The sequence below is a fragment of the Scyliorhinus torazame genome, chromosome 1 (assembly GCF_047496885.1).
Source record: "Scyliorhinus torazame isolate Kashiwa2021f chromosome 1, sScyTor2.1, whole genome shotgun sequence".
Classification (NCBI taxonomy): Eukaryota; Metazoa; Chordata; class Chondrichthyes; order Carcharhiniformes; family Scyliorhinidae; genus Scyliorhinus; species Scyliorhinus torazame.
Genome location: NC_092707.1, coordinates 152,101,571 through 152,129,471, shown reverse-complemented (window position 1 = coordinate 152,129,471; position 27,901 = coordinate 152,101,571). Strand labels below are relative to the sequence as shown.

At 48.6% G+C, this 27,901-nt stretch overlaps 1 protein-coding gene across 1 annotated transcript; it reads left to right on the top strand.

The window, feature by feature from the left end:
* The first annotated feature begins 9,812 nt into the window (after positions 1-9,812).
* LOC140415036 (DNA-binding protein inhibitor ID-3-A-like) lies at positions 9,813-13,071 on the top strand. The gene is made up of 3 exons (XM_072501026.1): positions 9,813-10,301; positions 10,413-10,466; positions 11,238-13,071. The coding sequence occupies exons 1-2, from the start codon at positions 9,828-9,830 to the stop codon at positions 10,458-10,460; spliced, it is 522 nt and encodes a 173-aa protein (XP_072357127.1). The 5' UTR covers positions 9,813-9,827; the 3' UTR covers positions 10,461-10,466; positions 11,238-13,071.
* The last annotated feature ends 14,830 nt before the right edge of the window (positions 13,072-27,901 follow it).

Sequence of the window (27,901 nt, the reverse complement as noted above, 5' to 3'; positions counted from 1 at the left end):
TAAAGATGGTGCCGAGGGCTTTAATGACTGTGGCCGCTGTCATGTCGGGGCAGGGGATGGCGAAGGGGAAACGGGAGTATTCGTCTACCACGTTTAGGAAGTACGCGTTGCGGTCGGTGGAGGGGAGGGGGCCTTTGAAATCCAAACTGAGGCGTTCAAATGGACGGGAAGCCTTTATCAGGTGCGCTCTATCTGGCCTGAAAATGTGCGGTTTTCACTCTGCGCAGATTTGGCAGTTCCTGGTGGCTGTACGGACTTCCTCAACAGAATAGGGGAGGTTGCGGGACTTCACAAAATGGTAGGATCGAGTGACCCCCGGGTGGCAGAGGTCCTCGTGGAGGGCTTGGAGGCGGTCTACTTGTGCGTTGGCACATGTGCCGCGAGATAGGGAATCGGATGGCTCGTTCAGCTTTCCAGGACGATACAAGATCTCATAGTTATAGGTGGAGAGCTCAATCCTCCACCTTAAGATCTTGTCGTTCTTGATTTTGCCCCGCTGTGCATTATCGTACATTAAGGCTACTGACCGTTGGTCAGTGAGGAGAGTGAATCTCCTGCCGGCCAGGTAATGCCTCCAATGTTCCACAGCTTCCACTATGGTTTGGGCTTCCTTTTCCACTGAGGAGCGGCGGATTTCTGAGGCGTGGAGGGTCCGTGAGAAAAAGGCCACGGGTCTGCCCGCTTGGTTGAGAGTGGCCACCAGAGCTACATCGGATGCGTCGCTCTCGATTTGGAAGGGGAGGGACTCGTCGATTGCGTGCATCGTGGCCTTTCCGATATCCGCTTTGATGCGGCTGAAGGCCTGGCGGGCCTCTGTCGACAGGGGGAAGGTAGTGGACTGGATTAACGGGCAGGCCTTGTCTGCGTACTGGGGAACCCACTGGGCGTAATACGAGAAGAAGCCCAGGCAGCGTTTCAGGGCTTTGGAGCAGTGGGGGAGGGGAAATTCCATAAGGGGGCGCATGCGTTCAGGGTCGGGGCCTACCACTCCATTACGCACTACGTATCCCAGGATGGCCAGACGGTTGGTGCTAAAAACGCATTTTTCCTCGTTATAAGTGAGGTTCAGGGCGTTAGCGGTCTGGAGGAATTTGTGGAGGTTGGCGTCATGGTCCTGCTGGTCATGGCCGCAGATGGTTACATTGTCGAGGTATGGGAACGTGGCCCGCAAACCGTGCTGGTCAACCATTCGGTCCATCTCCCATTGGAAGACCGAGACTCCGTTCGTGACGCTAAATGGGACCCTTAAAAAATGGTAGAGCCGCCTGTCTGCCTCGAAGGCCGTGTACTTGCGGTCACTCGGGCGGATGGGGAGCTGGTGGTATGCGGACTTGAGGTCCACGGTGGAAAAGTCTTTGTACTGTGCAATCCGATTGACCATGTTGGATATGCGGGGGAGAGGGTACGCATCTAGCTGCGTGTTTCTATTGATGGTTTGGCTATAGTCTACGACCATCCTCTGCTTCTCCCCGGTCTTTACAACTACCACCTGGGCTCTCCAGGGACTATTGCTGGCCTGGATTATGCCTTCCTTCAGCAGCCGCTGGACTTCAGACCGGATAAACGTCCGATCCTGGGCGCTGTATCGTCTGCTCCTAGTGGCGACGGGTTTGCAATCCGGGGTGAGGTTCGCAAACAAGGAAGGCGGTTCAACCTTGAGGGTCGCGAGGCTGCAGATAGTGAGTGGGGGTATTGGGCCACCGAATTGGAACGTTAGGCTCTGGAGGTTACATTGGAAATCTAACCGTAAGAGAGTGGGAGCGCAGAGGTGGGAAGACATAAAGCCGATAATTCTTAAACTCCCGCCCTTGCACTGTTAGGTTCGCGACGCAGAACCCTTTGATCTCTATGGAATGGGATCCCGCTGCCAGGAAAATCTTTTGGGTGCTCGGACGAATGGAAAGAAAACAGCGTCTTACCGTATCCGGGTGGATAAAACTTTCCGTGCTCCCAGAGTCGATCAGGCATGGCGTCTCGTACCCGTTGACCAGCACCGTTGTTGTTGCCGTTTGGAGCATCCGGGGCCGCGATTGGTCCAGGGTCACCGAAGCCAGTCGTGGTTGTTGCATCGCCGCGTTTTCTTCAGACCCCGTAGAGCCGTCTATGCTGGGGTCCTTGGCTATTAGCCAAGATGGCGGCGTCCATGGATCGCACGCGGTTGGGGCGGACAAAATGGCCACCCCCATGGATCGCACGTGGCCGGGGGGGTCACAAGATGGCGGCGCCCATCCTCGCCGCGTGGTTTCCAGGACACAAAATGGCGGCGCCCGCGGGCCGCACATGGATCGTTGGGGTGGTTGAGTCTGCTGTCCCCGTTCTCCCCCGGAGATAGCGGCGACCCCCCAGGACTGGCACACCGCTGAGTAATGCCCCCTTTTGCCGCAGCTCTTACAGATAGCTGAGCGGGCCGGGCAGCGCTGCCGGGGGTGTTTCGCCTGCCCGCAAAAATAGCAGCGGGGCCCACCGGGATGGTCTGATGCTCCTGCTGCGCATTCTTGCGGGGGGTTGGGGGGTGGTGGGGAGTCGGTTGCAACGGGGGTCCACGGAGCCCAAGGGGATGCCGCGCGGTCGGGGCCGTAGGCGCGGTCATTTTGTGAGGCCACGTCAAGGGAGGCTGCAAGGGCCCGTGCCTCTGTGAGTCCTAACGAGTCTCTCTCTAACAGTCTCTGGCAAATTTGAGAAGAAGTCATACCTGCCACAAAAGCATCCCTGATTAGGAGCTCCGTATGCTCTTTTGCGCTCACCGACGGGCAGTTGCAGTTCCTTCCCAATATCAACAGTGCGCTTAGAACTCGTCTAGCGATTCTCTGGGGATTTGCCGTCTTGTCGCGAGTTGGTGGCGTGCGTAGACCTGGTTTATGGGCCAAATGTAGACTCCTTTCAGCATGGTGAGCGCCGTCGGGAAATCCTCCGCGTCTTCGATGAGCGTGTAGATCTCCGGGCTCACCCTGGAATGCAGGACCTGCATTTTCTGTTCTTCTGTGGTCCGGCCGGGGGTCGTTCAAAGGTAACCTTCGAAGCATGCTAGCCCCAGTGTTTAAACACGGCCGCCGTGTTTGCTGCATGAGGGCTGATTCGCAGACATTCCGGGGCGATCCGGAGCTCCATAGTCTTTTTAAGTCTGCTTAATAAATTGTAGCGAAACAATTACTCACTCAAGTCGAGAAGTGATGAAGTCAATCGAGGCGTTATTAAGCAAGACTTGTTCCCCAGCAGCTCAGTTACAGAATGCGGCTGCTGGGAGAACTCGGACTCTTATACTCCGCCTTGCTGTGCGGAGCCAGCAGGCGGCAGATCCAACCAGGAGCCGGTACCTGTCTGCCAATAGCCTCTCGGCTTCACAGGTACTGTACTACCCCTAATACATACCACCACAGTTCCCCAGTGTCCTGGCCAGTACTTTTCCATCAAACAACAATTCTCAAAAAGAAATCTCGTCATTATCAAACTGCTGTCTGCAAGAGCTTGCTATGGAGAGCTTGCTGCTGGATTTCCTACAATTGTGACTCCGGTTCAAAAAGTATTTAATTGGCTGGAAAGGTTTTTGGGGGATGTTCTGAGGCAGTGAAAGGTGTTGCAGTAATTCAAACTTTTTCTTTATAAATCAGCCACCATGCCAGTCACGGTTTCTTTGGTGTAAATGCTGACAGTCCAGTCACACACTCAAAGAACAAAGAACAAAGAAATGTACAGCACAGGAACAGGCCCTTCGGCCCTCCAAGCCCGTGCCGACCATGCTGCCCGACTAAACTACAATCTTCTACACTTCCTGGGTCCGTATCTCTCTATTCCCATCCTATTCATGTATTTGTCAAGATGCCCCTTAAATGTCACTATCGTCCCTGCTTCCACCACCTCCTCCAGCAGCGGGTTCCAGACACCCACTACCCTCTGTGTAAAAAACTTGCCTCGTACATCTACTCTAAACCTTGCCCCTCTCACCTTAAACCTATGCCCCCTAGTAATTGACACCTCTACCCTGGGGAAAAGCCTCTGACTATCCACTATGTCTATGTCCCTCATAATTTTGTAGACCTCTATCAGGTCGCCCCTCAACCTCCGTCGTTCCAGTGAGAACAAACCGAGTTTATTCAACCGCTCCTCATAGCTAATGCCCTCCATACCAGGCAACATTCTGGTAAATCTCTTCTGCACCCTCTCTAAAGCCTCCACATCCTTCTGGTAGTGTGGCGACCAGAATTGAACACTATACTCCAAGTGTGGCCTAACTAAGGTTCTATACAGCTGCAACATGACTTGCCAATTCTTATACTCAATGCCCCGGCCAATGAACCAAGCATGCCGTATGCCTTCTTGACTACCTTCTCCACCTGTGTTGCCCCTTTCAGTGACCTGTGGACCTGTACACCTAGATCTCTCTGACTTTCAATACTCTTGAGGGGTTCTACCATTCACTGTATATTCCCTACCTCCAGCAGACCTTCCAAAATGCATTACCTCACATTTGTCCAGATTAAACTCCATCTGCCATCTCTCCGCCCAAATCTCCAAACAATCTAAATCCTGCTGTATCCTCTGACAGTCCTCATCGCTATCCGCAATTCCACTAACCTTTGTGTCGTCTGCAAGCTTACTAATCAGACCAGTTACATTTTCCTCCAAATCATTTATATATACTACAAACAGCAAAGGTCCCAGCACTGATCCCTGCGGAACACCACTGGTCACAGCCCTCCAATTAGAAAAGCATTCTTCCATTGCTACTCTCTGCCTTCTATGACATAGCCAGTTCTGTATCCACCTTGCCAGCTCACCCCTGATCCTGTGTGACTTCACCTTTTGTACTAGTCTACCTTGAGGGACCTTGTCAAAGGCCTTAATGAAGTCCATATAGACAACATCCACTGCCCTACCTGCATCAATCATCTTTGTGACCTCCTCGAAAAATTCTATCAAGTTTGTGAGACACGACCTCCCCTTCATAAATCCATGCTGCCTCTCACTAATACGTCCATTTGCTTCCAAATGGGAGTAGATCCTGTCTCGAAGAATTCTCTCCAGTAATTTCCCTACCACTGAAGTAAGGCTCACCGGCCTGTAGTTCCCTGGATTATCCTTGCTACCCTTCTTAAACAGAGGAACAACATTGGCTATTCTCCAGTCCTCCGGGACATCACCTGAAGACAGTGAGGATCCAAAGTTTTCTGTCAAGGCCTCAGCAATTTCCTCTCCAGCCTCCTTCAGTATTCTGGGGTAGATCCCATCAGGCCCTGGGGACTTATCTACCTTAATATTTTTTAAGACGCCCAACACCTCGTCTTTTTGGATCTCAATGTGACCCAGGCTATCTACACACCCTTCTCCAGACTCAACATCGACCAATTCCTTCTCTTTGGTGAATACTGATGCAAAGTATTCATTTAGTACCTCGCCCATTTCCTCTGGCTCCACACATAGATTCCCTTGCCTCTCCTTCAGTGGGCCAACCCTTTCCCTGGCTACCCTCTTGCTTTTTATGTACGTGTAAAAAGCCTTGGGATTTTCCTTAACCCTATTTGCCAATGACTTTTCGTGACCCCTTCTAGCCCTCCTGACTCCTTGCTTAAGTTCCTTCCTACTTTCCTTATATTCCACACAGGCTTCGTCTGTTCCCAGCCTTTTAGCCCTGACAAATGCCTCCTTTTTCTTTTTGACGAGGCCTACAATATCTCTCGTTATCCAAGGTTCCCGAAAATTGCCGTATTTATCCTTCTTCCTCACAGGAACATGCAGGTCCTGAATTCCTTTCAACTGACACTTGAAAGCCTCCCACATGTCAGATGTTGATTTGCCCTCAAACATCCACCCCCAATCTAGGTTCCTCAGTTCCTGCCTAATATTGTTATAATTAGCCGTCCCCCAATTTAGCACATTCACCCTAGGACCACTCTTATCCTTGTCCACCAGCACTTTAAAACTTACTGAATTGTGGTCACTGTTCCCGAAATGCTCCCCTACTGAAACTTCTACCACCTGGCCGGGCTCATTCCCCAGTACCAGGTCCAGTACCGCCCCTTCCCTAGTTGGACTGTCTACATATTGTTTTCAGAACCCCTCCTGGATGCTCCTTACAAACTCTGCCCCGTCTAAACCCCTGGCACTAAGTGAGTCCCAGTCAATATTGGGGACGTTGAAGTCTCCCATCACCACAAACCTGTTGTTTTTACTCTTTTCCAAAATCTGTCTACCTATCTGCTCCTCTATCTCCCGCTGGCTGTTGGGAGGCCTGTAGTAAACCCCCAACATTGTGACTGCACCCTTCTTATTCCTGATCTTTACCCATATAGCCTCACTGCCCTCTGAGGTGTCCTCCCTTAGTACAGCTGTGATATCCTCCCTAACCAGTAGCGCAACTCTGCCACCCATTTTACATCCCCCTCTATCCCACCTGAAACATTTAAATCCTGGAATGTTTAGCTGCCAATCCTGCCCTTCCCTCAACCAGGTCTCTGTAATGGCAACAACATCATAGTTCCAAGTACTAATCCAAGCTCTAAGTTCATCTGCCTTACCCGTAATACTTCTTGCATTAAAACATATGCACTTCAGGCCACCAGACCCGCTGTGTTCAGCAACCTCTCCCTGTCTGCTCTGCCTCAGAGCCACACTGTCCCTATTCCCTAGTTCTCTCTCAATGCTCTCACCTTCTGACCTATTGCTCCCGTGCCCACCCCCCTGCCATACTAGTTTAAACCCTCCCGTGAGACACTAGCAAACCTCGCGGCCACAATATTTATGCCTCTCCAGTTTAGATGCAACCCGTCCTTCTTATATAGGTCACACCTGACCCGGAAGAGCTCCCAGTGGTCCAGATAACGGAAACCCTCCCTCCTCCACCAGCTGTTTAGCCACGTACATATACCCAGAATCGCAAACTGGCAAGTACCACAAGCTGGAAATTTGAATTTCCAGCCTTTGCACTATCAGTGTCCATTCCAAAACTTGTTTGATCAACGTGGACCCATTTGGTACATGAATTAATCAGACGGTACATGAAATAATCAAATTAGCACTGCTGCCTCACAGCAGCAGGGACCCGGTTCAATTCCAGTCTTGTATAACCGGCTATGTGGAATTTGCATGTTCTCCCTGTGTCTGCGAGGGTTCCTCGGTTTTCTCCCAGTCTAAAGATGTGACGGTCAGGTGGATTGGCTATGCCAAAACTGCCCTGGTGTCCAGCGATGTGCAGGTTAGGAAACGGGGATAGGGAGGTGGAGTGGGTCTAGGTTGGGTGCTCTTTCAGGCGGTCGGTGCAGTCTCGGCGGACCGAATAGCCTCCTTCATCACTGTCGGAATTCTATGGACATTAGGGGCAGGATTCTCTCAGCCCAGGGCCGGGCCGTAGAATCCCCGCGACTGTCGCGAATCGTGCCATGCCGCCCCGACACCGGCACACGATTCTCCGCTCTGCGGAGAATGATGTGCCGGCGTCGGGGCGGCATGGCGCGGCGCTGGTCGCTCTACGTGGCCGGCCTGCCAATTCGTGGGCTGGGATGGGCCGAGCGGCCGTCGTGGAAACGCAGTCCCGCCGGCGCCATCGACACCTGCTCTCAGCCGGCGGGACCTCGGCGTGGAAGGGTCGGGGGGCGGCCCATGGGGCGGGGGGGGCAGTGGGGGTCCGATCCCGGCGGGGCCTCCGATGTGGCCTGGCCCGTGATTGGGGCCCACCGATCGGCAGGCTGGCCTCTCTATCTCCCGGTCTCCTTTCTTCCGCGCCGGCCCTTGTACTCCTGCGCCATGTTGCGTCAGGGCCGGCGCAGACAAGGGAGAAACCGTGCATGCGCGGAAATTGCGCCGGTCGGACTGCGCATTTGTGGGTTCGTGCCGGACCCACTGCGCATCCCCCGGCGCCCATTCCGCGGCCTGATCAACACCGTGCGGGCCAAAATTGCTGATCCTGGGCCCGTGTTGACGCCGTCGAGAAACGCGACGGCATTTCCGACGGCGTCAACACTTAGCCTCAGGATCAGAGAATCCTGCCCAGGGTTTTCTTGTGATTACAAACTTTGCAAACCACCAAAGCAAAGCTTCAGTGGTGGATTGACCCAAAATCATGGCTTTTACATTTGCTTCATCTCGCAGGATTTACCGCGTCTTTTTGAAAAAAAAGAAAACAAATGCAAATGTGCAGGTGGGCCTTGTAGTAAAGTCATCTCCACTTGAGAATGGGGGTGGGGAGCTCTGGGTGGAGGTGGTGGGGGCGGGGGGAACAAACACATTTCCTTGCTGATCTGACATTCTGACAAACAGCTTTGGAGTCATCCCAGTGCTCAGACTGATTGTTGCAAACCAACAAGTCAGCCCAGGGTTTGACTGACAGCCGCGTCACCAAGGTTACGGCCCCGTGGCTCGGCCCCCGGATTATGCTGATTGGTCGGCCCGGGCAGGAAAAAAAAACGGCCTTTGATTGACAGCCTTTGTCCGGGCTCCTGGTTACGGTCACCCTGGAAACCGCCGCAGCGGCGCCAGTGCTGGCGCTCATGAATGGGTGACGTCACGGGGCTGGCGCCAGGGAGTCTGGAGCTGAGTCTGCTGATTGCTTCTTGTTCCTGCCAATTCATCACCTGTCAAAACTAGCCCTGTTTGCCTTGAGAAAACCAATCTACCTAGATCAACACAGCTGGCAGGGACAGCCAGATGTGCAAAGATCAGTTTTTCTCCCCTCCCCCCCAAAAAAAGAAATATGGACAAAGTATGCAAAAGTTGAAACTTTGGAGTAGTTCAAAACTTTGCAGAAAGTTGAAAACACTTTGCCAAGAATTTAAAACAAAGAATGGATTGAAAAGGAACCGCGTTTATTTGTCCAAACTTATCAGTAGCGAATACATTAGAGCGAGGAAAAAATATCAGGGGCGAGGAAATATCAGGGAAACTATTAGACAGAGAACTAGAGATGTATTCAGAAAGTTGCACGATTGGAAATCACGAGCTGTCAAGTGTGCAAGTTAAAGAGAATGCAAATTGATTTCGAGTTTTAGGTGCCAGCACTTCTGCAGATTAGGACCGTTTGGAATGATGCAAAAAAGGCATTTTTAAAACTGCCGATTTGCACAGCTGTGTGAAACCGCCGCTTGCATTAGTCACAACGAGAACCTTTGCAGAAAACAGTCTGTTAAAGTTTTTGCATTTCTGAAGGGGGCGCGGTAATGGCAAACTGCAGAGGTAACGGTAGGGAACTGGGAGAGAATGCCTAAGTTTCAAAATTGAAAATAGAAGATGAAATACTTGCACAAGCCCGAGAACAAGGAAACGCTTTGGAAACCAAAAGCAGCCCCAAAAGTCAGAGAAACCAAATTCAGCCTCAGTGCAGTTATGAATCAGAAGGGATTTTTTTTCCACTTTTAACTGTCAACTCTTTCGGTTCGTAAAAAAAAAACTGGTGGAAACTTTCCCAAATGTGAATTCTGTAAAACTGAAAGAAATGGGCTGACAATCGGTTGTATCAATACTTTGTTTAAATATGATGTGAAGATGCCGGCGTGGAGATTGCTTAAATAGTTTACTTTCCATTCTGATGCATTTGCACTCAAAACACAATTGTACAGGAATTCACATTGATCAACCCAGCTTGTTCCAGTAATTTTCTCGCTCCCTTTTCCCAGCTGACCAGTTCTTGTTCCTTATTCCTTTGGTGGCGCTGCTAATTCGTTAGACAGTATCCAATCAGACAGCGTGTTTCTAAATCATCCCCATGCTTCTTTGCAAAGATGGTTTTTCACTGGGCCACAGGGGGAGATGAAGGGGCGTTGGTTTCTGCACAAACCGTGGGGGCGTGGCTGGGAACTGGGGCGAGATAAATAGAGGAAAGTCCAAAACATAGCATTTGTATGTTTGGTGCAGAGGTTGTGTACTGTACTGGAGCTGTTACAGACAGACAGACAGAGAAACAGGCAGGCACTGCCACTTCCAAGATCTTTCTGCGAACATTCGTCAACTCAAACGCGAGTTTTAAAAAAAATTCCAAGAGGGAATTTGAGACAGGAGAAATGAAAGCTATCAGCCCCATCCGATCTGTCAGAAGCTGTTACGAGGCGGTGTGCTGTTTGTCTGACCAGAGTTTAGCTATCTCACGGAGCAAGAACCCCTTGGAAGAGTCAATCAGCTTGATGTACGACATGAACGACTGCTACTGTAAACTGAAGGAGCTGGTTCCCAGCATCCCCCAGAACAAGAAAGTTAGCAAAATGGAAATCCTCCAGCACGTTATCGATTATATTTTTGACTTGCAGATCGCGCTAGAAAACCAGCAACAGGACCCTGCCAATAACCCTGCGTCAAGCAGCTCTATCCTGGCACTGCAGGTAACTCCAACTCTCCTGATTTATTTACAGACTGTATCAGTGATTATTCTTTCTGAGACTTTTCAGTTTGTTTCCGCTTCTAACATTTTTTTCCCCTTCTCCCACTTCTAGCGATCGGAACTGTCCAGTGAAGGAGATAGTTTGGGCTTCTGTCACTGATTCACGGTGAGTTACTGTACCTGGGATTAAACCTGTAAATGGATAGACGGTATTCAGTATCCCATAATAGTTCAAAAATCATTCAAACCAATGAGCACGACTCGACAGTTTGGACCGGGGCACATTAAATGAAGCATAAATGTGGACATTTTTTTGTTTAGGAGAACAATTCTAAAACCAGTTAGATCAGCAACCCTTACAATTTAGCCGAGAAACGGGATTTAAAGGCGGGCAACCGAAAAAATTATGCTAAGGTGGAGCAAACCAGAATGCATTAAATGGGAGGGAATTTGAAACTTGGCAGAAAGATTTGTATTTAGAAATTCAACGTTTTTTTTTCTCGGTAATTAAATAGTTAGGATATGTTTAGCAGCAGGAAGGGAGTTGTATAATTTGTGTCCTTAACTGCACATTGCACCAAGTTCGGATGCCGGAGCTGTGCAGATCTTTATCTAGAAATTCCCCTCACTCCCCCCGCAGGAAGGGCGCCACTAAACATTCATATTTTTGTTGTTCTTTGCCTTGCAGTAATCGTGCCCGGATAATTTTAGCTCCCATCTGCAAAGACTTAGGGACACAACAACGGTGCCAATTAACAAACTGTGTGTGTATAGAGGGGAATGGGCTACGTGTGTGTGTGTGTTGTACAGCGTGTTTCTCTCTGCTGATTTATTTATCAGTCCGAGGCAGTACAAGTTTCCTGCGTGGCGCCAGTCTGTCTGGCCCCTGCTCTCACACTGACTGACTGACACGCCTCTCTCCCATTCAATCCTGCAGGTGTGCACTTAACAGCTCGCCGCTCCAGAATTGCTCCCAAGACTGTCCTGGCAGCGAATCAACCGTCAACAATAAAACAATCTCTCCCGGTCTCCACTAAGAGCCGTATTGGAACAGTTTTGCATTCATTTTGAGGACAACAAGCGTGAATTCTGAAAGGAGCAAATCAGTACATGTCTGGGACATCCAGTCCAATTAGCATCCAGATCATTGAATTTTAACCCGTAATAGTTTTTAAATCACTAAAAGGACCAAAGACATTTAATGGAGTCGTCTGTTTTCTCAGTTTTTAATGGTAATTCAGTGAGAAATTTTGTGGTCCACTTTGGAAAGTTGCTCTGATGGAAAAGCAACAAACGTCAGGACACTCGGGTCAAGAGTGTTATCATTTTATTCAAGTTGTGAAGTAAATTTTTATCTTTTTGAGGGGGACCTGGACAGTGGGGACTTGGCTCTCAGAGTTAAATACTAGAATGACCGTTGTAATCCCAGTTCAAAATCGAAGAGATTTTTTAGTTTCCACACAATATTTAAAGCTGCTCTTATTTTGGTTCTTAATTCACCATCTCCTGTCGCACAGGTGACAGCAGTCCTGTGATGTGACACTTGTGCCTCTGTCTCCGAAAGCCTAGATAGGTCACTCTCCCAGGTCTGCGCTTCCTGTAACGAGGGTCACTTTCTCTTGGCGTCAGTGTCCTGAAGTTGGCTCAGTGTCCCTTTAGTCCAGATCAGTGTCTCCCAGGATCACTGTTTTAGAGTCAGTGTCTCCTGCAGTGAATTTGAGCTCAGTGTTACCCCCCCCTTTTTTTATTGCACGTGACCTGGTGCACTCACTGCCACATTCAAAATCATGTGGAAATTTGCTCCAATGCAACTTGGGAGGGAACCTTTGTGTGGGTCACTGACCCCCCCCCCCCCAATAAAGTGGGTCAAACCTATTACAGGTTGCCAGAAACTACAATAATGTATCCGATTTGCATGAAGACCATTGCTAGATCCAGCAGCATGGATGGGAGAATGATTCCACTTGGTCATTCCCCCCCAGGAAGCCACATAATCACAACTCCCTGACCAGCAAATCTCAGCCAGGGCATGAATTGCACTGATTTCTGAGACTTGTTTTGTTGATCAGAGTTCGCAAAAATCTTAACATTAATTTCACATTACTGAATGTGATCCTCCAACACTGACCGACCAATAGTACCCCCCACAATCAGAAGGCTATTGTAATATCATAGGCACGCTGCTGGACATTAAGGGATTGAGAATTAATGGCTTTTGACCGCAATCAATTTTCTTTAAGCCTGTGTTTGAGGCCTTAGGATCACACCAGGAGATGGTAAAGTAAAGCAAATCTTTGGATTAAACGAGACATCCAGAGTCATCAATTTACAAAGTGGAGATTTCCAGGCAACCCAGTTAAAAAGATTGGTAGGTGCAGCTTTGTATCTGTGAACTAGATTTTCTCAGTATTCCTAGTGTGATTTTAAAATCGAGGCAGGAATATTATCCAAATGCAGTTGAAATCTTGGGAACCAGTACCTTAAATGAGGTGAAAGAGTTTTCCTGAGGATATCTATTCTAGTGATAATGCACAAGCCTTGGAGGAAAATGACTTCCAAGTAGACATTGGCTTCACCGATCTGTAGAAGAGGGAGTGAAGCTCCCCAATCTTTGCGAACTCTATACTAGAGTATCTTTTGTACATTTGCAGGGAGAAATGTTCCTGCAAACATTTTTATTTCTTCTGACTTTTTTTGAAAAAAACTTTTTATAAAAGTTTATGGAAATGTACATTTTATACATAATTAAAAAGTTACATTTACAAAAAAAATTGTAGTTTATTAATGACCTGCAGTATGAGTAATTTGAGGCATGGCATGCAATGAGTGTAGAGTGCTTGGCCTGAGACAGGTTCCCATCTCCACTGCTGGGGGTTTTCCTCACCTCATTAACAGGTCTGTTTATGATTGTTGTCGTTTATAGCTGTGATTAATCAACTTCCATTATTGGTGTTTTTTTTAAATAAATTTTCAAGTACACCATTTAGTGTGGCCAATCCACCTACTCTGCACATTGTTTTGGGTCATGGGGGTGAGACCCACGCAGACAGGGAGAATGTGCAAATGCTACATGGACACTGACCCGGGCCAGGATCGAACCTGGGGCCTGGACACCGTGATGTAGCAGTGCTAACCACCGTGTCACCCCATCATTGGTGTATCTTACAAAAAATCGAACTGTACAATTAAATATGGTGGTCCTTACTCTTTTCCATTTAGTCATAGAATCATAGCATTTACAGTGGAGAAGCAGGTCATTCGGCCCATCGAGTCTGCACCAGCCCGTGGAAAGACCACCCTACATAAGCATACACCTCGCCATATCCTCGTAACCTAACCTTTTGGATACTAAAGGCAATTTAGCATAGCCAATCCACCCAACCTGCACTTTGGACAGTGGGAGGAAACGAGCATCTGGAGGAAACCCACGCAGACATGGAGAAATTGCAAACTCCACACAGACAATAAGCCGAGGCCGAAATTGAACCTGGGTCCCTGGAGCTGTGAGGCAGCAGTGCTAACTGCCGTGCCGCTGTACCTATGTAAACTATGTTAATTAGTTGGCTTCAGAGAATTCTCTAAATATTGGAGAGTTCCAACTCTTAAGAGGAAGGGTGGAAACTTGCTGAATTCATGCTAACCTACAGCAGTTTGCCTCTTCTACCTTGTCCAGGGCTTTGCAAACATCAAATGGTTCTCCCAGCAAATATCACACTCCCAGAGACTATTTAAAACATTAACATGCTCCACTGGCGTTCTGTAAATATTAACACACTCAAGAGATTAAACTAACACACTCCAGAACTCCAAAATATAAACATGCTCCCAAAGATGGTGCAAGGTATTAACAGAGATTGTGTAAAATAGTGCTATACTCCTAGGGCAGAATAATATGGACAGGAGGCAGGCAGACAGAATGCCCCCTGGAAATCAGGTCAACAGGAAGCTAACTGGCTCCAGGCCGACCAGACCCGCAGCCATAAATTGCTGCAAGCCTCATTAACAAGGGCTAACTGGGACTTCCACCAAGTCATAGATCCCCAGAGTAGGTGGCATCTTGGTTTGGGGAGCATTAGGGAGAGAGATTGGCCTAGGAGAGGGAGCGGGTAGGAAGGTAGGGGAGGTTTCAATCTAAGGTTCTATTCTCCCGACCCCCAGATGTGCAGAGGGCAGTCTCTGCAGAGTGACCCCTTCCCAATGTTCAATCATTTGAGGTTAATCCGGGTTTCCTTTCCCACCATGCTGCCCACGCCAAAGGTATTAATCATGGGCAGCATATTATCAGGGCCAATAATTTCACGTGAGCCTGATTGGCCCATAAGTAGCCATTTCACTATGGCGGGCAGGCTGTTGATTTTGAATCTGCGTACCCCTCCCCTGTATTATGGAGGAGAGCTTGGGGGTTAGGCTGGAAGGCGGTGAGATGGACAGCCTTGTTTATGTAGCCTACAGAGCACACATACTGAGGTGCATACATTTCAGCTCCCTAGACAGTGTAAAATATTAACACGCTCACAAAGACTGAAAAATACTAACATGCTTCCCAGAGACTTAAAAATATTAACTACATTTTAACATGCTCCTAGAGACTAAAATATTAACTAAGTTTAAAAAAAAAGTTTAGAGTACCCAATTATGTTTCCTCCAATTAAGGGACAATTTAGCGTGGCCAATCCACCAAGTCTACACAACTTTTTGGGTTGTGGGGGTGAAACCCACGCAGACATCGGGAGAGTGTGTAAGCCCCACACGGACAATGACTCAGTCCCAGGATTCGAACCCGGATATTAACTAAGTTTTAACACGCTCCTAGAGACTGTATAAAATATTAACTAAATTTTAACATGCTCCTAGAGACTGTGTAAACTATTAACTGTGAGTTTTAACATGCTCCTAGAGACTGTAAAATATTAACTGTAAATTTGAACATGCTCCTATAGACTGTAAACTATTAACTGTGAGTTTTAACACACTCCTAAAGACTGTGCAAAATGTTAACGTGAGTTTTAACACACTCCTAAAGACTGTGCAAAATGTTAACGGTGTAAATTTTAACATGCTCCTAGAGACTAAACTATTAACACACTCCCAGAGACTGTAAAATATTAACACTCCCAGAGACTAAAATACCAACATGCTCCCAAAGACTGTGTAAAACATTAACATGCTCCCAGAGATTGTGTAAAATATTATCAAACTCACAGAGACTGTGTAAAATACTAACACATACCCAGATACTGTATAAAATATATATTTTTAAACATTTAGAGTGCAAAATTCATTTTTCCAATTAAGGATTAATTTAACGTGGCCAATCCACCTACCCTGCACATCTTTGGGTTGTGGGGGAGAAACCCACGCAAACGGAGAATTTGCAAACTCCACACGGACAGTGACCCAGAGTGAGGATTGAACCTGGGACCTCAGCTCCATGAGGCAGCAGTGCTAACCATTGCGCCACCATGCTGCCACGACTGTGTAAAATATTAACACGCTCCCAGAGGCTGTAAAATACTAACACACACTCAGAGACTATAAATTATGAACATGTTCCCAGGGACTGTAAAACATTAACATATTCCCAGGGACTGTGTAAAATATTAACATATTCCTAGAGACTGTGTAAAATACTAACTTGCTCTCAGAGACTGTGTAAAGTATTAATATGCTCCCAGAGACTGTGTAAAATACAAACACACACCCAGAGATTGTATAAAATATTAACATGTCCCCAGGGACTGTGTCAAATATTAACACGTTCCCAGAAAGTTGTTAAAATACTAACATACTCCCAGAGACTGAAATATTAACACTCCCAGAGACTGTAAAATATTAACACAGTTCCAGAGATTGTGTAAAGTACTAACACACTTACAGAGACAGTGTAAAACATTAACACGCTCCCAGAGACTGTAAAATATTAACACGCTCCCAGAGACTTTAAAATACTAACCACCAAGAAAGCACAAGAAAGCGCCTATACTTCCTCAGGAAACTAAGGAAATTCGGCATGTCCACATTAACACTTAACAACTTTTACAGATGCACCATAGAAAGCATCCTATCGGGCTGCATCACAGCTGCTTGGCCCAAGATAGCAAGAAACTTCAGAGAGTTGTGAACACAGCCCAGTCCATCACACAAACCTGCCTCCCATCCATTGACTCCATCTACACCTCCCGCTGCCTGGGGAAAGCGGGCAGCATAATCAAAGATCCCAGCTACCCGGCTTACTCTCTCTTCCAACTTCTTCCATTGGGCAGGATATATAAAAGTCTGAGAATACGCACGAACAGACTCAAAAACAGCTTCTTCCCCACGGTTACCAGACTCCTAAATGATCCTCTTATGCACTGATCTATTAACACTACACCCCGTATGCTTCACCCGATGCTGGTGTCTATGTATTTACATCAGGTACCTTGTGTTGCCCTATTATGTATTTTCTTTCTTTTCTTTTCTTTCATGTACTTAATGATCCGTTGAGCTGCACGCAGAAAAATATTTTTCCCTGTGTCTCGGTACACGTGACAATAAACAAATCCAATCCACTCCAAGAGATTGTAAAATATAACACGCTCCCAGAGATTGTGTAAACTGCTAACATGCTCCCAGAGACTATGTAAAATATTAACACGCTTCCAGAGACTGTAAAGTGCTCCCAGAGAACGTGTAAAATATGAACACACTCCCAGAGATTGTGTCAAATATTAACACGCTCCCAGAGACTGTAACATGCTCCCAGCGACTGTGAAAAATATTAACAAGCTCCCAAATATTTTTTTTTTGAAAAATGTTTTATTGAGGCCTTTAAATTATAAATTTTAACAAAATAAGCAACAACACACCACACAACAACAAAACCCAGCCAATGTGGCTTACATAAACAACTCCCCAACCACAATTCCCCACCAACCTTACCCAACTTCCCATGCCTCCCCTTTTTGTAATCCTCCACCCCATGCCCCTGCTGACAGCTAAATTTTTCCCAAAGAAGTCGATAAATGACTGCCACCACCGGGCAAACCCTAGAACACAGTCCTCAATTCTCGAGGTCAATATCTGGGCCAATAGCTTGGCATCCACATTTAACAGTGAGATCGGCCTATACGACACACTGCTCCGGATCCTTATCCTACTTCAAAATCAGAGAGATCGGGGCCTGCAACATCGTCGGGGGGAGCACCCTCCGCTCCCTCGCCTCATTAAACACCCTCACCAACAAGGGCCCCCGAAAACGTTTTGCAGAACTCCACTGGGTATCCGTCTGGGCCGGGGTCTTGTCCGACTGCATCACCTCTAGCCCCTCCACCACTTCTACCAGCCCAATGGGGGCGCCCAGCCCCTCCACCAGTTCCTCTTCCATCCTCGGGAACTCCAGCCCCTCCAAAAACCGCCTCATCCTCTCCTCCCCGGCCAGCGGTTCCGACTCATACAGCCTACTGTACAAATCTTTACACACCCTATTCACCCCCACTGGGTCCAAAACCGTGTTCCCCTCTGTACTTCACTTTCCCAATCTCCCTCGCTGCCTGCTGCTTCCTTAATTGGTGTGCCAGCATCCTGCTCGCCTTCTCACCATATTCATAAGCCACCCCTCTCGCCCGCCTCAGCTGCCCCACCACCTTCCCCATGGATAACAACCCGCACTCCATCTGCAGCTTCTGCTGCTCCTTCCACAGCCCCGCCTCTGGGACCTCCGTGTACCTCCTGTCCACCTGAAGAATCTCCTCAACTAGCCTGTCCATCTCCACCCGCTCCGACTTCTCCCTGTGTACCCGTATTGAGATAAACTCCCTTCTCACCACTGCCTTCAATGATTCCCACAACGTGGCCGCCGAAACCTTCCCTGTGTCGCTTAGCTCCACATACCCCCAAATGGCCCCCTTCACCCGCTCACACACCTCTTTATCCGAAAAAAGCCCCACATCTAGCCTCCATTGCGGGCGCTGGCCCCCTCCCTTATTCACCCGCATGTCCACCCAATGCAGAGCATGATCTGACAGCACTACCGCTGAATACTCCACGTCAACCACCTCCGCCATCAACGTCCTATCTAGGACAAAAAAGTCAATTCGGGAGTACACCCCGTGTACATGCGAGAAGAACGAAAATTCCTTCTCCCTCGGCCTCCCAAACCTCCATGGATCCACGCCCCCACCCCCCATGTGCTCCATAAACCCCCTCAGCTCCTTCGCTATAGCCAACACCCTCCCCGACCATGATTTCGACCGATACCACCCTGAGTCTAAAATCGTATTAAAATCCCCCCCCCCCATTATCAACCGATGTGAGTCCAGATCGGGATCTTCCCCAACATCCACCTCACAAACTCCACATCATCCTAGTTCGGAGCATAAATGTTCACCAGCACCACTGGTATCCCCTCCAATTTCCCACTCACCATCATGTATCTCCGCCCAGAGTTAGCCACTATACACCCCACTTCAAATGCCACCCGTTTATTAATCAAAATTGCCAACCTAATCTAATCTAATCCCGAATGGAATACTGACCTACCCACCCTTTCCTCAACCTAGTCTGATCCACCACCTACCGATGTGTCTCCTATAACAATGTTATGTCCTCCTTTAGACTCTTAAAATGTGAGAACTCTTGACCGGGCCCATTCAACCCTCGCACGTTCCATGTGATCAGCCTGGTCACCCCCCCCCCCCCCCCCCACCACCACCACGATCAACCATAGACTCTCCTGGGCCAACCTCCAGCCCGCGTCCCGCACCTGAGGCCCGCCCTCGGGCGCCCACTGCCAACGACCTTCCCCATACCATATTTTAGAAACCCCTCCCCTGTCAGCAGTTACCCCCCCCACCACAAAATAATAACCCCAACCCCATCAACACACTTACCTCCTGCTCATCCCCACTGCGCCTCCGTGAACTAGCCCACCCAGCTTGCCTGGTAGCCCCCTCGCCCATGATGCCTAGCATCCTATCACCCACTGACCCCCCCCCCTCCCTCCTTCTCCTGCTTAAGCACTATCTCGGTGCAAACTTAACAACACCCACCCAATGCAAAGAAAAGATCAACCCACCAGCCTCCATCAAGAACAAACACGGAGCAATGACCCCAACACAATACAAAAATAACCCAAACAAACCCAAAGGGACAGAAAGGGAATATCCACTCCAAAGTTCAGTGTCCTCCGTCTCCTGCCAGTTCATTGCCCCTGACAAAATCCATGACCTCCTCAGGCGTCCCGAAGTACGGCTCCCGACCCTTCTAGGTCACCCACAGACACGCCGGGTACCGCATGCCAAACATCACCCCATTCTTAAAGGGGTTCCCAGAGTTGGTGTTAAATATTACACGCTCCCAGAGGCTGTGTCAAATATTAACCCGCTCCCAGAGACTCTAACACCCCCCAGAGTCTGTGTCAAATATTACACACTCCCAGAGACTAGCATGCTCACAGGGGCGGTGTCAAATATTTTTATTTATTTAAACAAAAAAAATTCAGACTACCCAATTAATGTTTTCCAATTAAGGGGCAATTTAGCGTGGCCAATCCACCTACCCTGCACACGTTTGGGTTGTGGGGGCGAAACCCACACAGACAAGGGAAGAATGTGCAAACTCCACACGGACAGTGACCCAGAGCTGGGATCGAACCTGGGACCGCTATGCCAAAAGACAGCAGTGCTAACCACTGCACCACCGTGCTGCCCACTACTGTGTCAAATACTTTTTTTAGAAAAACATTTTATTGTGGCGTTTATAATTTTAACATTTTAACATATCAACATTCTAAATAATAGAGCGGTCCAAAACACCCCAACAAAAATCGCACAGTAACATACCCAACATTCCCCCGCCTTAACTCCCAGCTACCCCATATATTAGATTCCCTGCACTTATTCTCCACTTCCATGTCTCCCCTTTACCCCCCTCCCATCCCCCCCTTCTGCTGACAGTCATTTGATGAACGGCTGCCACCTCCGAGCGAACCCCTGAATTGAACCCCTTAAGGCGAGCTTAATCTTCTCGAGTCTAAGAAACACTGCCATGTCACTGACCCACACCCCTAGCTTTGGAGGCTCTGAGACCCTCCATCCCAGCAAAATCCGTCTCCAGGCCACCAGGGAGGCAAAGGCCAAAACGTCGGCCTTTCTCCCCCCCTGGGCTCCCGGATCTTCCGACACTCCAAATATTGCCACCTCTGGACTCGGAGTCACCCTCCCTTCCAGGACCTCTGACATGACATCTGAGAATCCCCTCAGCCAAAACCCAATCAGCTTCGGACATGCCCAATGTACATGATTCGCCGGACTTCCCCCCACCACCCATATCTGTCCTCCACCTCCTCAAAAAACCAACCCATCTGGGCCACAGTCATATGAGCCCTGTGGACCACCTTGAACTGAATACTGAATCAGGCTGAGCCTGGCACACGACGAGGATGCATTGACTCTTTTCAGGGACTTCTCCCATAGCCCGACTTCCTACACCCCCCCGCCCCCCCCCCCCCCCGCCCACCTCATCCTTCCACTTCCTCTTCACCTCCCCGACTGGGACCCCTTCCCACTCCATCAATTCCTTATATATTTCCGAGACCCTCCCCTCCCCAACCCCTATATTTGACATCACCTTATCCTGTAGTCCCGTTAGAGGGAGGCGAGGGAAGCTTGGAATCTGCCTCCGGACAAAGTCCCGTACCTGCAGGTACCGAAATCCGTTCCCACCCGGCAACTCAAACTCCTCCTCTAGCTCCTCCAGGCTCGGGAACCCCTCCTCAATGAAGAGATCCCCAAATCTCTCGATCCCTGCCCACTGCCACCTCCTGCAGCCCCCATCCAGCCCCCCCGGAACGAACCGGTGATTGTCACAGATCGGTGACCACACGGACGCCCCCTCCAGTCTCATATACTGCCCCCATTGCCCCCACACTCTCAGGGCTGCCACTGCCACTGGGCCTGTGGAGTACCGAGCCGGCGAGAACGGAAGAGGTGCCGTTAACAGAGCCTCCAGACCCGTGCCCTTACAAGATGTTGCCTCTACCCGCTCCCACACCGACCCCTCCCCCACTACCCAATTCCTAACTGTCAAAATATTAGCCACCCAAAAAAACAAAGAACAAGAACAAAGACATGTACAGCACAGGAACAGGCCCTTCGGCCCTCCAAGCCCGTGCCGACCATGCTGCCCGACTAAACTACAATCTTCTACACTTCCTGGGTCCGTATCCCTCTATTCCCATCCTATTCATGTATTTGTCAAGATGCCCCTTAAATGTCACTATCATCCCTGCTTCCACCACCTCCTCCAGTAGCGAGTTCCAGGCACTCACTACCCTCTGTGTAAAAAACTTGCCTCGTACATCTACTCTAAACCTTGCCCCTCTCACCTTAAACCTATCCCCCCAGTAATTAACCCCCAACCCTGGGGAAAAGCCTCTGACTATCCACTATGTCTATGCCCCTCATAATTTTGTAGACCTCTATCAGGTCGCCCCCTCAACCTCCGTCGTTCCAGTGAGAACAAACCGAGTTTATTCAACCGCTCCTCATTGCTAATGCCCTCCATACCAGGCAAAATTCTGGTAAATCTCTTCTGCACCCTCTCTAAAGCCTCCACATCCTTCTGGTAGTGTGGCGACCAGAATTGAACACTATACTCCAAGTGTGGCCTAACTAAGGTTCTATACAGCTGCAACATGACTTGCCAATTCTTATACTCAATGCCCCGGCCAATGAAGGCAAGCATGCCGTATGCCTTCTTGACTACCTTCTCCACCTGTGTTGCCCCTTTCAGTGACCTGTGGACCTGTACTCCTAGATCTCTCTGACTTTCAATACTCTTGAGGGTTCTACCATTCACTGTATATTCCCTACCTGCATTAGACCTTCCAAAATGCATTACCTCACATTTGTCCGGATTAAACTCCATCTGCCATCTCTCCGCCCAAGTCTCCAAACAATCTAAATCCTGCTGTATCCTCTGACAGTCCTCATCGATATCTGCAATTCCACCAACCTTTGTGTCGTCTGCAAACTTACTAATCAGACCAGTTACATTTTCCTCCAAATCATTTATATATACTACAAACAGCAAAGTTCCCAGCACTGATCCCTGTTGAACACCACTGGTCACAGCCCTCCAATTAGAAAAGCATCCTTCCATTGCTACTCTCTGCCTTCTATGACCTAGCCAGTTCTGTATCCACCTTGCCAGCTCACCCCTGATCCCGTGTGACTTCACCTTTTGTACTAGTCTACCATGAGGGACCTTGTCAAAGGTCTTACTGAAGTCCATATAGACAACATCCACTGCCCTACCTGCATCAATCAACTTTGTGACCTCCTCGAAAAACTCTATCAAGTTAGTGAGACACGACCTACCCTTCACAAAACCATGATGCCTCTCATTAATACGTCCATTTGCTTGCAAATGGGAGTAGATCCTGTCTCAAAGAATTCTCTCCAGTAATTTCCCTACCACTGAAGTAAGGCTCACCGGCCTGTAGTTCCCTGGATTATCCTTGCTACCCTTCTTAAACAGAGGAACAACATTGGCTATTCTCCAGTCCTCAGGGACATCACCTGAAGACAGTGAGGATCCAAAGTTTTCTGTCAAGGCCTCAGCAATTTCCTCTCCAGCCTCCTTCAGTATTCTGGGGTAGATCCCATCAGGCCCTGGGGACTTATCTACCTTAATTTTTTTAAGACGCCCAACAACCCGCCTTTTTGGATCTCAATGTGACCCAGGCTATCTACACACCCTTCTCCAGACTCAACATCGACCAATTCCTTCTCTTTGGTGAATACTGATGCAAAGTATTCATTTAGTACGTCGCCCATTTCCTCTGGCTCCACACATAGATTCCCTTGCCTCTCCTTCAGTGGGCCAACCCTTTCCCTGGCTACCCTCTTGCTTTTTATGTACGTGTAAAAAGCCTTGGGATTTTCTTTAACCCGATTTGCCAATTACTTTTTGTGACCCCTTCTAGCCCTCCTGACTCCTTGCTTAAGTTCCTTCCTACTTTCCTTATATTCCACACAGGCTTCGTCTGTTCCCAGCCTTTTAGCCCTGACAAATGCCTCCTTTTCATTTTTGACAAGGCCTACAATATCTCTCGTTATCCAAGGTTCCCGAAAATTGCCGTATTTATCCTTCTTCCTCACAGGAACATGTCGGTCCTGAATTCCTTTCAACTGACACTTGAAAGCCTCCCACATGTCAGATGTTGATTTGCCCTCAAACATCCGTCCCCAATCTATGTTCTTCAGTTCCCGCCTAATATCGTTATAATTAGCCTTCCCCCAATTTAGCACATTCATCCTAGGACCACTCTTATCCTTGTCCACCAGCACTTTAAAACTTACTGAATTGTGGTCACTGTTCCCAAAATGCTCCACTACTGAAACTTCTACCACCTGGCCGGGCTCATTCCCCAATACCAGGTCCAGTACCGCCCCTTCCCTAGTTGGACTGTCTACATATTGTTTTAAGAAGCCCTCCTGAATGCTCCTTACAAACTCTGCACCGTCTAAGCCCTTGGTGTTGCTCTTATTATCCTTAGTTTTATTAGCTCTAATTCTGTCACCTTTGCTCACGAGTCGCCAGGTATCTTTCTGATACCGCCACGTGGTTCAAGCTCTAGTTATGATTAATAAGACAGCACACCGCTTAGTAAGATTAAAATCAATGGTCATTTATTATGTACGGCAATAAATACTTACACAATAATCCTACTTTCTAGACTACTACCTACCACTACTGGCCAATACTTAACTTTTGGGAATGGCCCACCAGGTCAGGGAAATGAATGGCTTATCAAATTGGGTCTGGCCTGCGGGATTCAAAGGCTGATACTGGTCGATGGCTAGGAGTCTCTATCGGGTAGCGATCGCTGGAGTCAAACTTACGGTTTCTGGTCGATGGTTCTTGCGAAGGTTGCGAGCAGGAGAAGAAGGGAGAGAAGGGTCTATCTGAACTTGGCCCCTTACTCTTATAGTTCCCAGGGGCTTCCCAATGTGACCCAGGCTATCTACACACCCTTCTCGGGGGCGGACCTTGACCCTGGTCCCAAGTGATTGGACTTGTTCCCAATCACTGGGTTCGATATACTCCAATAATGGGGCGATTCCTTGATCAGGGGGTGGTCGTTCACCTTTCTTTGTCTCAGCCACTGCTGGCGCCGAGAGGTCTGGATCGGCATTCAATTGCTAATATGTTGCAATTGTTCCCGGGGATAGCCGATTAAACTGCAGATGTCTGTGTTGATGTGCTGCTAATGGTCGCAGGTATCGATCTGGGCCGACTTCCCCAGAGCCGAATACGCTATTCTGTCTGCAGCTGTCCGTTTGTGCCCTGTTGGCTGCTTTTCCCATCAGCCTTTTCGGTTAGCCATTTTACATCGGATTTTGGCCAAATTAATCGGGAATCAGCCATTTTAGGTGGCTACATGCCCTACTTGTGATCCTAACGCGAAGCGTGTAGGATCACCTAAATTTTGTCCTTTCCGTTCCCTGACCGGGGGGGACACCTCCTACATGGCCACTACTCTGACCCTAGCTATGCACAAAAGTTTTACCTAAACAATTCTAAGTGCACTATGTCAGGCAGGGGCATGCATCTACAAAATAAAAACATTGCATTATCCTAACTTCCTAAAACATACAACAACAATCATAACATTCAATATACTCTTTCCTGGCTTGGCAGGCAAGCTCAGGATCATACATTTTTTTGTTTATGGGGGTTTTGTACATTTTTTTATTTACAGAAAAATGCAAGTGCATGTTCTTTATTATTGTATTATAGGTCGTGGGGGTCAGGGGTCTGGTCATACCCGAATATAGGGGATCGGATCCGATATACCGGAGTTCGAGCGCGATACACTCTCCTTCTCCATTTGCGGAGGCGCATAGTCTGCACTGCACAGCAGAGTATCGCCAACGCTAACAGTGCTTCAATCACGTAGGACAGGGAGTACCAGGTTATGAACCTGGCACACCAGGAAGATGCAGTGTCGCTGGTGACTGGGCTTTGGGTGCTGCGGGGCAGTGAAACATTAACGGCAAGGAGGTTTGGAGTAATGGGGTCCGCGTTCCCGCGCAACAAAATGTTCGTAAAAAAGATGTTGAGCACGATGAAAGAAGTCCTCATGGCTGTCCTCTTTCTTTTTCTTTCTTTGTGTTCTCTGTTTTCTCTGGCCCTAGAGCTTCTGGAGTTCTGTAAAACAAGCATAGTATCTGTAACTACCTTGGTATAATATCCGGTATGTTAATGTGTCTGTCCTTTTTTTGGGGGGCCAATTATACCCTTATAATTGGTCACTATGTGTGATTCCCTCATTTTTTTTTTTCCAAAACAAATTTTAGGACATGGCACACTTCGCAGTGCTGATTTACCATCCCAATGTTCTAGGATGTAAATAGCATATGGCAGCAACCTAAAGGCCGCCAAAAAAAAATAAACGTTTTAAAATGAAAATGTCAAATGAGGTGCGTATGGGCCGCGACGGGTAAGATTTGGATGGAGTCCCCGTGTAGGATGGCTACCAATGCCGTATCTCCCCTACCTAAGGGTGTTTGACCAACGGGGGGTCCCCAGGCAGGGCGGGTCTCACGCCGTTTCTCCACTGCCTGAGGAACCGACAAGAACGGGCAAAAATGTAGTCATCATGGTGGGGTTGCTGCTGTAATTCTACCCTCAAATCAGAACGGGCGTCTGATACCCGAACCAGTACCAGCTGAAAAGCTAGTTCCTCTGAACGAGCGTGTGGTCTGTTGACCAGGTATCTGCTGATAAGCTAGTTCCACTGAACAAGCGTCTGGTCTGTTGACCAGGTATCTGTGGACAAGTTGGTACCGCTGAACAAGCGGGTGGAAAAATTCTCCTGTCGGACGAACAACACTTAAACAAACGTACGAACAACATAAAACATCCTGCAGGTTCCATCAGGAAGGACAACACTTCTCCCAAGTGTCTCCTTTAAATCATCATGTGGACACCTCAGTTCTCTGTTGCGAACAGGGTCGCAAAGGGGTTGGCGGATTGGGGGTCCGACTCGAGGTCGTCCCCTTCTCCCAGGTGCCAAACTCTGGAGTGAATTAATGTTGAGAGGGCTGCGTGGTGTGAGTTGGGGTTGCTTTCGTCGTTTCGGACGAGTCTGCAGGAGTTGTCGCGGTGCCAATGAGTTTCGTCGAGTTGTGTGGGGACAGAGTCGGGGTCGTCCGTGTGGTTCGGTGATCGGTGGTGGGGTTTGTTTAGAAAAGGGATCATGAAGGGATCACTGGAGTCGAAATCGGAGTCGCTGGGTGTGGGTCCGGTTGTATGGGGATAGTAGGGAGGCGTGCTGTAGCTATCGTCCGAATCACAGTCGCTGTCTCTGCTGCTGCAGTCTGTGGGCGTTCCGGGGCGGAGTGTAGATTTTGGGGGTGGAGTCGGGGGCGAGTCCGTGTCTGGGCTGGACGTGGTGGGGGTTGGTCTGGTTACGTTGGCTGTGGGCAGGGTGTGGTCGGCTGCGTCAAGCATGACGTGGTGGGCGTGGTTTGACTGGGCTCCATAAGCCTTTAACTGGTTTATGTGAAACCACGCAGTCTTACCATTTGGGTATTTGATTTTATATACCGATGGGCTTACTTTATCCGTAATGGAGTACGGACCCGAGTATTTCGGAGACAGGTATGTGCTGGGGTTATACACAGACAACATCACTTGTTGTCCTATATCATACTCCGTTGCATGTACTGCCTTATCAAAACAGGCCTTGCTCTGTTTCTTTTTGGTGCCCAATTTAACTGCGGCTGCTAACTGAGCAGTTTTTACATTCGCAACTAATTGCTCAACGGCTTTCTCGTGGGTGAGGGCCGTTACTTCAGGGCTGGTAAGGTCTAAACCTAACAAGTATTCTGTCCCTTTCATGGGGCGTCCGGTCATGAGGGTGTGTGGGGTGTAACCTGTGGAGGTGGAAACAGTGTTACGCAAAAACATCAGCGCAAAGGGGAGAACAGAATCCCAAGTGGTGTTATTCTGCTGGGCCGTTTTTCTGAGGGTAGTTTTTAGGGTCCGATTCATGCGCTCCACTATACCACTCGACTGAGGGTGGTACGCAATGTGGAATTTTTGGGTTATGGCAAATATCGTGAGGACGTTCTGCATGACCCGTCCCGTAAAGTGAGAACCTTGGTCCGATTCAATACTGCGGGGGAGTCTCCATCTTGTAAAAATGTGGTGGGTTAGGATTTTGGCTGTGGTTTTCGCGGTGTTGGTGCGGGCTGGAAATGCTTCCACCCACTTTGTAAAAGTGTCTATGACCACCAGAACATATTTATAGCATTTCCTGCAAGGGGGCAATGGACCTATGAAATCGATCTGGAGGTTAGTCCAGGGGCCGTTAATGGGTCGGGTGTGGCTGAGTTGTGCCTTTTTGGCATATCTATCTGGGTTGTTCTGTGCGCAGATGAGGCAATTCTCAATGTAATGGGATACACCTTTCTTGAGAGTTGGCCACCAACAAAGCCGTTTGAGGTGGGCTGCGGTGGGATCGATTCCCTGGTGTCCATGACCATCATGGAATAAACAGATTAATTGGTTCCTATCCTGCTCAGGAACTACATAAAGGGTGTCCTTTAA